The sequence below is a fragment of the Aquarana catesbeiana genome, linkage group LG06 (genome assembly GCF_042186555.1).
Source record: "Aquarana catesbeiana isolate 2022-GZ linkage group LG06, ASM4218655v1, whole genome shotgun sequence".
Taxonomy (NCBI): domain Eukaryota; kingdom Metazoa; phylum Chordata; class Amphibia; order Anura; family Ranidae; genus Aquarana; species Aquarana catesbeiana.
Genome location: NC_133329.1, coordinates 412,256,264 through 412,269,126, shown reverse-complemented (window position 1 = coordinate 412,269,126; position 12,863 = coordinate 412,256,264). Strand labels below are relative to the sequence as shown.

Genomic DNA, 12,863 nt, shown 5'->3' with positions numbered 1-12,863 from the left:
ACACAGAACGAAGAGCCATTGATGTGTCATGTCTGAGCAAAATGTAATAATATACAGTACATTTCTGCAATGCATGCACATTACCCCAATGTGCTTTTAGAGACAAACTATGGGGAAAAGTGCATGTACTGGGGAGATGTATGGACTATTTTTTTTTTTTTTTAAAGGAGAAGTATAGCCAAAACTAATTTGGCTATGCTGCTATGAATCACAGGAGTGCAGTTTGTTCTGCACTCCTGTGACCCGTTTTTAGCCGACAGCGGGCTTTAGTCACTCAGCCAGGCCACCTTGGGAAAAATCCCAGCTTTACAGTCGGGATTCACCCACATGCCTGGACCGGCACCCGGCTCAGCCTCTCAGCAAGTTTCCCCCATCTAGTTCAACACCCTCTGGGTGTGCGTGTGCCAGTGTTGCCAACCGTCAGTATTTTTACTGGCAGCCAGTAAAAAAACTGGAAATTTCCTCCTGCCAGTAAATGCCAATAAAAGTAAAAGGTTGCCAGTAAAAAACATGGCTGTGATGCTCGGCTTGGTCCATAGGGGGCAGAGACCATCCGAGTGCCTGCTACAGTGTGATCGGGCAGCTCTGGCAGAGGCGGTGCCTGAGCATGTTGTGTGATGTCATGATGCAATGGAGCCAAGCTGAGTGGCCAGAGCCTCATGTGCCAGTCTACGGTATGGAAGCAAGGCAGGCTGGGACCAGGATTGTGAGTGCTGTTTAGACTAGAGTGGACCGGAGGGACCACTTGGCTTGGAAAGAGACTGTCACTGTGACTCAGGAGGGGACAAGTTGTGTCTGTGAAGTCTCATCATCACCTGTGCTGCTGCACACTGCTGTCAGTGTCACTGTGAGAGTGAATTTTATGTGTGTGTGCTGCCCATTCTAATTTCTTGCCCTCCTAAGTCCTGTCCCTGAGCTACTTACTTACTATATCGAAAATAATATAAGAAATATGTTTTTTGTCTTTATTATCTACCTTAACGTGGTTGTAAACTCTCCCCGACAACTTTGTTCCATGTAAATCAGCATAAAAAACCCCAATGAACACGGCTTGTAGATATCTCCTTACTTGCTTAGTATTGTTGTAATCCTTTTTTGTTCTTTAGAATGACTTCACTGAGTATGCCCAGATCTCCCCTGATTTATGGCACACTCTGTGTACTTATCTGTCTATTATCAGATCTTCCTAGGCACAACTCTGAAATCCCACGAGACTGCATAATCACTCAGAGCTTCATACTACACCCCATGTGACCATGTGACATCACATGCAGTGTAAACTTGGGCATCAGACAGGATTACTGCAGCCTTATCAGCTGAAGCTTATAAGACTGACACAGGCAAACACTAGATAATAGGCATAAGTTAATACTACCCTGTTTCCCCAAAAATAAGACCTAGCGTGATTGTCAGTGATGGCTACAATATAAGCCCTACCCCCCAAATAAGCCCTACCTTGTTTCCCTGAAAATAAGCCCTACCCTGAAAATAAGACCTACAAGAACTTTAATTAGGGCTTATTTGGGGGGTAGGGCTTATATTGCAGCCATCACCGACAATCACGCTAGGTCTTATTTTCGGGGAAACAGGGTATGAAAAAAAAAAAAGCCAGCTATGAGCAGTGAAAATGAGTTGCCATAGAAACGTTGGATTGAGAAGGAGGCTTGGTTAACAGTACAGGAAGTGCTCAATTAAGGGCGGAAATACACTCTACTGTGGACTCAGAAAACAATACTTAAGATGGCGCTGCCTAACCCCTGGAAACAAGTTTTTTAAAGTTTCTTTAAACAGTAAGTAATATGCGATTTGGCCTGGATTACAGTGGCTATAGTTTGATAATTACTTATTATAATGGACTAAATGAAAAGCAGCATCAGAGTGGGAGAGTTTACTTCCTCTTTAAATCATATTGCTAATTGCATATTGTATATGTTTGTAGCTTAAATACTCTAATTTGCACTTAAAACTGTAATTTTTTTAACTTTTGGAAATGTCAGTAAAAACTTGGCTGTGCCAGTAAATGTCGGGTGTTGTGTCAGTAAATTTCAATCTGGTAGGTTGGCAACACTGGTGTGTGCACACCCAGCACACCCGGTGCACACGCCTATGAGCAGTGCTGTGTCTTGGCCTAGGCCGACAAGGCCCAGGCTTAGGGTGGTACTATGCGGGGGGGGGGCTTTTTTGCATGAAAAAAAGCCCCCTCCCCCTCATCCCGGCTCCCGCACACAGGACCGCCATCAGGGGAGTACAGCTGAATCCCAGAGACCAGTGCCACAACAAGTTTCAGCACTGAGCTCAGATAACTGGCCAGACAGGGGTGCACTAGGGTGGGCACCCGGGACATCTGCCGCCAGGGGTCCCACATGCAGGGATCGGCTTTCTGTGATAGCCTACACCTCTCTTCCCACTGACCGCCACACCCTGAGCTCAGTGAGGATCCTCAGCTCCAATGTTTTCATATTGTGTACACAGACAGGAGGAGGAGGAGGCACAGAGGAGGGACATGACTGCACTGCAAGAGCCACGCTACTGTTCTGAGGTCTGTGCTTTGTTTACAGTGGAGGGAGGCACAGTAACCGTGAAGGAGGGGGGGGATAGATAACACAGATGCACAAATGGAGTGATGAGAGCACATGTCCTCTCCCCTCCCAAAGCCCCCCTCAGCACATATCCCCTTACCCCCCCCCCCCCTCCAATCAAAGTGTAGCAAGGTCTTTTTTACCTCTTTTGGTCTAATGAGAACCTCCAAGGCCAAAGACAGCCGACATCCTTCAATATGTGGTGGGTTGTGAGGCATAGTGGGTGCAAAGATGGTGGAAGTCACTGGGCGCCAGGCACTTCTTGGATGTAAAAGAGGTTTTATTTCTTTTGACAGTCCTTTTTATATATTTTGGGGGAAAGGGGGTTTGGGCCAGGACACCCTTAGATAGTTGCAAACTCAATTGGCAGACTCTGAGACTACAATTGGAGAACAGCCGTGCAGGGAAAGACCCCAGCAAGGCGCCACTTCTGCACATGCAGGTTTGCTGTCTTCTATGGTACCAATCCTTTAGCAGTTCCTAACCCAACGTATCAGTTCTTTCAGCTCCACTACAACTGATCCTTGTAGTTCTTTTTTTTACTCAGAAAAGCGTTTATTGAGCATAAGAAAAAGGATACATAATCAAGTACCAAGTGCAACAGGCACCAAAAACAAGAATATCACATCTGACATTACTTTCATGCAAGCAATATATACAATTCAACTCAGCAGTTAGAGCCCATCCAGGAAACCAGATGAGGGGACCAGTAGGTCCACCCAAGAAGACGGCTCATGGTGCCCGCCCACGGGGACACATAGAAGGCTCATAATACTGCTTTTATTAGCCAATAAACCATAGTGATAGGGGACATCTAGCAATTGCATGGGTCAGACTGAAGGCAGCATCACGGCTGAGGGTCAGTCCTGTTCTGTACATGTGGTTGTGCCTTCCAGCCACCTATCCCAGATTTTACTGTACTTGGTTGGGCAGCCTCTGTACAAGTACAGCACCTTTTTGTAGGGGAGGGTGGTGTTTACCGCCCTCTTCCATTTCTGAATGGTGGGGGGGGTTGCCCTGATCCAGGTGCGGGCAATTTGCTAGAGAGGAATAATGATTCCTGTAGGAATATGTTGAGGTGCTTCTCCTCTTCAGGTAAAGAGAGGATGCTGAGTAGGCATTGGTGGGGGCATAGAGATAGGGGAGAGCCTATGCGGTCATGAAGGAACTTAATCACCTGGTACCATTATTCCTGAAGTCTTGGGCATGCCCATAACAGATGGAAAAATGTACCTTGTGGGTCTCCGCACTTGGAGCATGCCGAGCTGTAATTTGGTTGGAACTTGGATAGGCGAGTCGGGGTGAGGTAGCATCTATGCAGTATGTATACGTGGGTGAGTCTATCTGACAGTTTGGGAGAGACTGTCTTGGAGGTGGCCAATGCATCCTCCCAATCCCCATGCCCCAGGTCCGTCTCCCATTTAGACTTCAGCCGGTACGCCTGCAAGGTGGCCGCCGGTGTTATTAGGTGGTTGTAGAAGAAGGAAATCAACCCTTTGGGGTCTTGACCACGGATCACACTCACAGGAGGCAGCGACTCAAGTCTGGGGATGGACTCTCCAAACTGGGAGTTGAGGGCGCGTCGAAGCTGGAGGTAACGGAAGAGCATCAGGCCGGGGAGGGCGAATTCGTCTTTGATGGCTTGAAATGATCTAATTGCTCCGTTCTCTATAACCTGGGAGAGGATTCCTTTGGCTAGCCACAGATTTTGGTCTGGGATTGTACGTAGTTCAGGGAGTTGGGGGTTGTCCCATAGAGGCATGCGGGTATGGCATATAGGGGCCTTGGTCATGGTCATGACATGTTGCCAGATTTTGCGACGGTGGGACAGCATATTATTTCGATCCTTGTAGTTCTTCAACACTGAGCTCCTGATTCCTCTGATTCACTGACTCTGAATCCTTTGAGCTTCTCCAAGGTTTGCGATGGTATCTCCCTCAAGCGTCACCCACACTTCCCTGCTGGGTCCCTAGCTTGGCACTCCAGATATTCCTCAAGCTTCTCCTCTGCTAACCGACTCGATCCCTGGCTTAACACACAAGGCTGCTCTGCAAGCATCTCCTCCCCTGGTTGGGTCCCTGACTTGATCACCGACTGAAGTTTCTCTATTCTCGTGCCCTTTGGTGAGAATCCTGCTCCGGTACTTGCTTCAGTTACTCACTGTGGTCCCTGGTAAAGGCAAGTGGACCCTTCGTGGCGACAGCTTCCCCTCTACCTCCGACCACGACAGGTTCTCCGGCCGGCAGAACTGAAACTTTTGGTTGGACTGCAAGCCGCAATACCAACCCTGCGCTGCCCTCTTACTTCTGGATAGGCCCTCAGACAGCCTGGCAGCCAGATGCCCCTGGGATAGGCCCAATCTCCGGCCTAGCAGCCCGTGGCAGACAACACACGTCCACCCAGACGGCATTCTGGGTGGCACAGAACACAGATCACCTGACCTCACCCGAATTTATAGGCTCTCCCAGCAGGCCAAGAAATTAAAGAAAACCCCTGCCCATTGGCTGGGACACCCCACATACCCATAACCTGACCTTGGGTTGCCTTTCTGGCATTTAGTACCACCAAGTACCCGGCACCATAAACGTGCAACAAGGCCAAGCTTAGATCCCTATCAATCGACCAAGATAAATAGTCATTGCAAGTAAATTTGTGATGAGCTCCCTGATTAAGCTCCAGGGTGCTACAAAAAGATGCCGCATCCCTCTCTGCCATGGCGTCCCTCTGTACTCTACCCACAGCATCCCTCTGTACTCTTCCCAAGGCGTCCCTCTGTCCTCATTTTGCGGCGTCCCTCTGTACTCTACCCACGGTGTCCCTCTGTCCTCCTCTCACGGTGTCCCTCTGTCCTCCTCCCACGGCGTCCCTCTGTCCTCTTCCCACGGCGTCCCTCTGTCCTCCTCCCACGGCGTCCCTCTGTCCTCCTCCCACGGCGTCCCTCTGTCCTCCTCCCATGGTGTCCCTCTGTCCTCTTCCCACGGCGTCCCTCTGTCCTCCTCCCACGGCATCCCTCTGTCCTCCTCCCACGGCGTCCCTCTGTCCTCCTCCCATGGTGTCCCTCTGTCCTCCTCCTCCTAGGATCAGTAGTCAGCGGATCTCACCATCTCCTCTGCCTGCTACATAGACTCATCCCCTTCATTCCAGAAGAGGACAAAGCAGCAGTAGTTGGAACAATCATCAATTCCCGACTTGACTACGTGAACTCCCTCTACATAGGACTACCTAAATACCAGATTGCACGCCTACAACTCATCCAAAACACAGCAGCAAGACTGGTAACAGGAAAAAAAACCCTGGGAATCCATCTCCCCATCCCTGAGGAGCCTACATTGGCTAACCGTAAAGGATCGGATCACATTCAAGATCCTCTGCCTCACCCACAAATGCACACAAGGAAACGCTCCTCAATACCTATGGGAGAAAATAAAACACTATACACCCAATCGCAGTCTACGATCAACTAACCAAAACGTCCTCCTCATTCCCAAGTCCCGATACAAATCAAAGGGAGAACGAAGATTCACAGTCCAAGGACCACGGCTATGGAACACTCTACCCGCCAACATCCACATGGAAGAAAACCATCAGGCCTTCAGAAAAAAACTCAAGACCCATCTCTTCGAAGAAACAGGACAACACAGGACGGATCAAGCGCCTTGAGGCGATTCAGTTCGCATTTGTAGCGCTATACAAATCTTTCATTCATTCATTCATGTCAGTGGTAGCGATACGTCAATAGTGATTTCCAGTCTGTGGAGTGAAGTTCATGTACACAATTATTCTATTTATCTTACCCCATAACATTGGCTGCGCAAGGTAAGGCCAGTTTGGGTCGGGCACCTTGATAAGACTGACTAGTGTTTTAAAGAATTAATGACCAGTTCACAGGAGGGTCCTTCTCCAAATGTTGGCCCCGCAACTCCCCTCACATCAAATCAGGCTGATTAATGTGAATTGGAGGAAAAAAAGGTAAATATTTCTGCAGCCCATACCAACCAATCACATATCATCTTCTGCTCTCTAAGCAGCACTGAGAAGATAAAATATGGAATTTGATTGGTTGTTATGGAGTTGTTGAGAAATCATTGTCTTTGTCGCTCGTCTGACCTATATCACATGTGAAGGTGATGACGGCAGATTGGATCTCCGGAATCCTCTCTATGTAGAAGTCTGTGGCCATGGATCTGTCACTGATATTCTCCACCAGGAGGTTTAATATTGCCGAAGGGCAGCTGTCCTGGACGTTCTCAATCAGAACCGGAGAGGACGAACGGCTGGGTGACACCTCTTCTTTCTCTGGAGTTGGTTTCCCTGTGAGTAAAAATATTAAAGTATTATAAAACTGTATTAAAATGTAGACATATCATTGCTCTGTCCCAAATATCACCAACCATCCATAGTTATGTTACCTGTTATGTATATACACTATATTGTCAAAAGTATTGGGACACCTACCTTTAAACACAAATGAACTTTAATGACATTCCAGTCTTAGTCCGTAGGGTTCAATATTGAGTTGGCCCACCCTTTGCAGCTAAACAAGGTTTAGGAGTGTGTCCATGGGAAATTTGCACACCAGTGCACAAAGCAAGGTCCATAAAGGCATGGATGAGCGAGTTTGGGGTGGAAGAACTTGACTGGCCTGCACAGAGTCCTGACCCCAACCCGATAGAACACCTTTGGGATGAATTAGAGTGGAGACTGCGAGCCAGGCCTTCTCATCCAACATCAGTGCCTGACCTCACAAATGGGCTTCTGGAAGAATGGTCAAACGTTCCCATAGACACACTCCTAAACCTTGTGGATGGCCCTTTCCAGAAGAATTGAAGCTGTTATAGCTGCAAAGGGCCAACTCAATATTGAACCCTACGGACTAAGACTGGGATGTCATTAAAGTTCATGTGCGTGTAAAGGCAGGCGTCCCAATTCTTTTGACAATACAGTGTATAAAGCCCAGAAAGGGGTCTGAGTAATGTCCTCCTTCCTCCTCCAGAAAATACTCAGTTGGTTTTATCTTTCTGTAGGTACATTTGCAACCTGTTTTTTTTTTTTTTTTTTTTGGCACTACCGATGGGCACTGTTGGGGCTGCACTGATATCACTGATGATCAGTGCAGATCTCCCTTTTTTACACTTGCTGGTTAGCAGCTCTCCTCTCCTCACACAGCGTGAGGAAAGGAATGCTGATAACTGGCAAGTGTGCTTACATTGTGATTAGCTATGATTGGACACAGCTGATCACGTGGTAAAGGGCCGCTCTGATTGGCCCTCTACCCTGATCTCTGATCAGCAGTGTCCAAAAGGACACAGCAATCTCAGAGTGCGTCGGTCGCACGCCACAGCGGGCGCGGTTCTGGGAGGACGTAAATAGACGCCCTTCCCAGGACTGTACGACCGTGCTGTAGCCATCCTTCAGCTACAGCCTGGTGGGAAAGTGGTTTAATGATGACATTGTTGCATTATAATTTTTTATTTACACGTTCATATCACAGAGCTGATCTCTTGTATTCGATTGTGAAAATACCCTGTGACTGGCTGTTTGCACCAAGTTGGGATCAGAACCTGGGCTGAACAGCGGGAGCCGTATAGAGTCTGCTCTACGGTAATATTTGCACATTTATTTCCCATACATTGCGGTCGTTGCCAGTTTGTTGACTGCATATTGCCGTATTTCTCAGTGTTTGTTTGGGGGCTGAACTACCCCGAAAAGGACTGTCTGTAATTTGTATGCACGTCACAATGTTACTATAGATCAGCCTTTCTCAACCCTTTACAATTGAAGAACCATTGATATAATATTCATGTCTCGGGGAACCCCCTGCTAATATTGATCATAGCTCCAGCCAGGGGCGTTGCTAGGTCTACAAAAGATCTGGGGCTAGAGCCCATAGCAGCGTAGTAAAGAAAGTCATACGCTTGGGCGGGCATACACATGTATATACAGTAATATACGCGTGGGTGTATATATATATCCCCAGAGAGCCCCCCGCTTTCATCAGGGTCCCCAGAGAGCCCCCCTCCCCACATCAGGGTCCCTAGAGAGCCCCCCCTTATATCAGGGTCCCCAGAGAGCCTCCTCTTACATCACCTTACATCGAGGTCCCCAGAGAGCCCCCCTCCCCACATCAGGGTCCCTAGAGAGCCTCCTCTTACATCAGGGTCCCCAGAGAGCCTCCTCCTTACATCAGGGTTCCCAGAGAAGGCCCCCTTACATCAGGGTACCCAGAGAGCCTCCCCCTTAAATCTGGGTCCCTAGAGAGCCTCCCCTCCCCTTGGGGACCCCTGCAGAGACTCGGGGCTATTGGCCTCAGATTCGGGGCTATAGTCCCAAAAGCCACCCCCTAGCAACGCCCCTGGCTCCAGCCCATGGTACATGAGCCCCCCCCCACGTTGGTGGTCACTGAGAGAAGGGCTTCCTTGCACTGGTGGTCAGTGGAAAGCATGAGTGGCGTTGGTGTCAGAACTGTATGAACACCATCGGCCGGAGATCAATCCATCACTCTTAATAGTTAATGGAATCCCTGGAAACCCCCGGAGGAACCCGGGTAGAGAATGGCTGCTATACAGGGCGTTGAAAAAGTATTCATACCCCTTGAAATTCCCCACATTTTGTCATGTTACAACCAAAACGTAAATGTATTTTATTGGGATTTTATGTGATAGACCAACACAAAGTGGCACATAATTGTGAAGTGGAAGGAAAATGATAAATGATACAAATAAATATGTGAAAAGTGTGGGGGGGATTTGTATTCAGCCCCCTTTACTCTGATACCCCTAACTAAAATCTAGAGGAACCAATTGCCTTTGAAATCACCTAATTAAAAAATAGAGTCCACCTGTGTGTCATTTAATCTCAGTATAAATACAGCTGTTCTGTGAAACCCTCAGAGGTTTGTTAGAGAACCTTAGTAAAAAAACAGCATCATGAAGGCCAAGGAACACACCAGACCAGGGGCGGACTGACAACTCATGGGGGCCCCCAAGCAATAAAAGATCATGGGGCCCCCTGTGTCCCCACCCACACGCAAGCCACACCTACACAAAGCCCCACCTACATAAATCATGGGGCACACAGTAAGGCAGACAGCAGGGCACAGGCACATCACAAGGTATGGGGCTCACAGCAGGGCACATCAAGGGGTACACAGCAGGGAACAACACAGTGCATGGGGCACACAGGAAGGCATATCGTGGGGCAAAGGGCACATCAGGGAGTACACAGCAGGGCACTGAGAACATCACAGGGCATGGGGCACATCACAGGACACACAGCAGTGCACATCAGGTGGTACACAGCAGGGCATGGGGCACATCACGGAGCACATAGCAGGGTTTATTATGCTGTATACAGCAGGGCACATTATTAAGCACAGCATGGTGCATCACAGGGGGCACAGGGAACATCAGGGTGTACACACAGCAGGGCATGGGGCACACAGTAGGCACATCATGGGGTACACAACGGGGCACATCAAAGGGCACATTAGGAGGTACACAGTCAGGCATGTGGCACATAGTAGGGCACATCATTGGAAACAGGGCACCTTTGGCGGTACACAGCAGAACACATCACAGGGCATGGGGCACACAGTAGGGTACATCAGGGGGTACACAGCAAAGCACAGGGCACATCAGGGAGTACACAGCAGGGCACAGAGCATATCACAGGGTATGGGGCACACAGTAGGTCACATCACAGGGCACACAGTAGGGAACATCATGGGTCACGGCGCACATTAGGCGGTACAGAGCAGGGCACATCACAGGGCATGGGGAATACAGTAGGGCTCATCGGGAGTACACAGCACATCACATGGCATGGGGCACACAGCAGGGCACATCACAGGGCAAACAGTAGGTCACATCAGGCGGTACACAGCAGGGCATGGTGCACATAGCAGGGCAAAGGACACATCACAGGGCATGTGGCACACAGTATGGCACATCCGGGGGTACACAGTAGGGCACATCACAGGCTATGGGGAACGCAGTAGGGCAAATAGCAGGGCACAAACCAAAACACGGGGCACAAAGCACAGCACTGGAATCCTTCAGACACAGCACAGTGTCTCCCAGGGCAGCTGTGGGGGGAGAAGGCACAGGGGGACACCGTGGGTGGGTGGAGGACACAGGGGGACATTGTGGGGGGGTGAAGGCACAGGGGGACATTGTGGGGGGGTGGAAGGCACAGGGGGACACTGTGGGGGAATGGAGGACACAGCGGGACACTGTGAGGGGGTGTAAGGCAAAGGGGGACACTGTGAGGGGGTGTAAGGCACAGGGGGACACTGTGAGGGGGTGTAAGGCAAAGGGGGACACTGTGAGGGGGTGTAAGGCACAGGGGGACACTGTGAGGGGGTGTAAGGCACAGGGGGACACTGTGAGGGGTGTAAGGCAAAGGGGGACACTGTGGGGGGTGTAAGGCACAGGGGGACACTGTGGAGGGGGGGTGGAGGACAGGGGGGCTCAGGAAACTGTCACGGTCTCCTGCGGTCCTGTTGGGGCCCGGGACCTGTGGGGGGTGTAGGGCACAGGGGGACACTGTGAGGGGGTGTAAGGCACAGGGGGACACTGTGAGGGGGTGTAAGGCACAGGGGGACACTGTGAGGGGGTGTAGGGCACAGGGGGACACTGTGGGGGGTGTAAGGCACAGGGGGACACTGTGGGGGAATGGAGGACAAAGGGGGACACTGTGAGGGGGTGTAAGGCAAAGGGGGACACTGTGAGGGGGTGTAAGGCACAGGGGGACACTGTGAGGGGGTGTAAGGCACAGGGGAACACTGTGAGGGGTGTAAGGCAAAGGGGGACACTGTGGGGGGTGTAAGGCACAGGGGGACACTGTGGGGGGTGTAAGGCACAGGGGGACACTGTGGGGGGTGTAAGGCACAGGGGGACACTGTGGGGGAGGGGGGTGGAGGACAGGGGGGCTCAGGAGACTATCACGGTCTCCTGCGGTCCTGTTGGGGCCCGGGACCTGTACTGTCTGCCGCGTTGCCCCGCCCGCTCCCGCCCCCGCAATATCGGCTATCATCCATGGTACCTCCAGCAAAAACACGGCTGTGATAATACAGCTCCTTGCCAGCTCCTCCTCTCCTCTCATCTGTCCCAGGTGATGTCATGTACAAGCATCTGGGGTGGACGGGAGGGAAGGAGGAGCCGGCAAGGAGCAGCGCGCTGTGAGAGCTATTATCACAGCCACGTCCTGCTGAATCCCTGTTAGACTGCATCATGTATTGCAGGTGCAGAGGCTCTCATGGGCCCCCTAGTGGCACGGGCCCTTGGTCCGTGCCCAAGTGACCGATGGGTCACTGACATATAATCACACACATAGGTTGGACTTGATGGACTTGTGTCTTTTTTCAACCTCACCTACTATGTAACTATGTAACTATGTAACTATGGGTCAGTCTGCCCTCCCACCAGACAGGTCAGGGATAAAGTTGTGGAGAAGTATAAAGCAGGGTTAGGTTATAAAAAAATCTCCCAAGCTTTGAACATCTCACGGAGCTCTGTTCAATCCATCATCGGAAAATGGAAAGAGTATGGCACAACCGCAAACCTACCAAGACATGTCCGTCCACCTAAACTGACCGGACAGGCAAGGAGAGCATTCATCAGAGAAGAGCCAAGAGGTCCATGGTAACTCTGGAGGAGCTGCAGAGATCCACAGCTCAGGTGGGAGAATCTGTCCACAGGACAACTATTAGTCGTGTTCTCCACAAATCTGCCCTTTATGGAAGAGTGACAAGAAGAAAGACATTGGTGAAAGAAAGTCATAAGAAGTCCTGTTTGTAATTTGTGAGAAGCCATGTGGAGGACACAGCAAACATGTGGAAGAAGGTGCTCTGGTCAGATGAGACCAAAATTCAACTTTTTGTCCTAAAAGTAAAACACTATGTGTGGGGAAAACTAACACTGCACATCACCCTGAACACACCATCCCCACCGTGAAACATGGTGGTGGCAGCATCATGTGGTGGGGATGCTTTTCTTCAGCAGGGACAGGGAAGCTGGTCAGAGTTGATGGGAAGATGGATGGAGACAAATACAGGACAATCTTAGAAGAAAACCTGTAATGCCCTGTACACACAGGCGGACTTTTCGACAATAAAGGTCCAACAGTCTTTCCAACGGACTTTCAACGTACTTTCGAACGAACGTCAGATTTTCGACCAAAAAAGTCCGCTGCAGGTCCGATGAAGCCCACACACGGTCGAATTGTCCACTCGACTCGGTCCAACGGACCAGTCCTGTCGAAAAGTCTGCTCGTGTGTACGCGGCG

At 50.2% G+C, this 12,863-nt stretch overlaps 1 protein-coding gene across 1 annotated transcript in view; it reads right to left on the bottom strand.

Annotated features, from left to right (window-relative positions):
* Nucleotides 1-12,863, bottom strand: part of LOC141147293 (protein mono-ADP-ribosyltransferase PARP14-like) — a 98,565-nt gene that overhangs the window by 66,435 nt on the left and 19,267 nt on the right. The window contains exon 4 of the mRNA XM_073634502.1: nucleotides 6,687-6,890. Within this exon, the coding sequence (XP_073490603.1) occupies nucleotides 6,687-6,890 (204 nt within the window). The remainder of the gene's footprint in view (nucleotides 1-6,686; nucleotides 6,891-12,863) is intronic.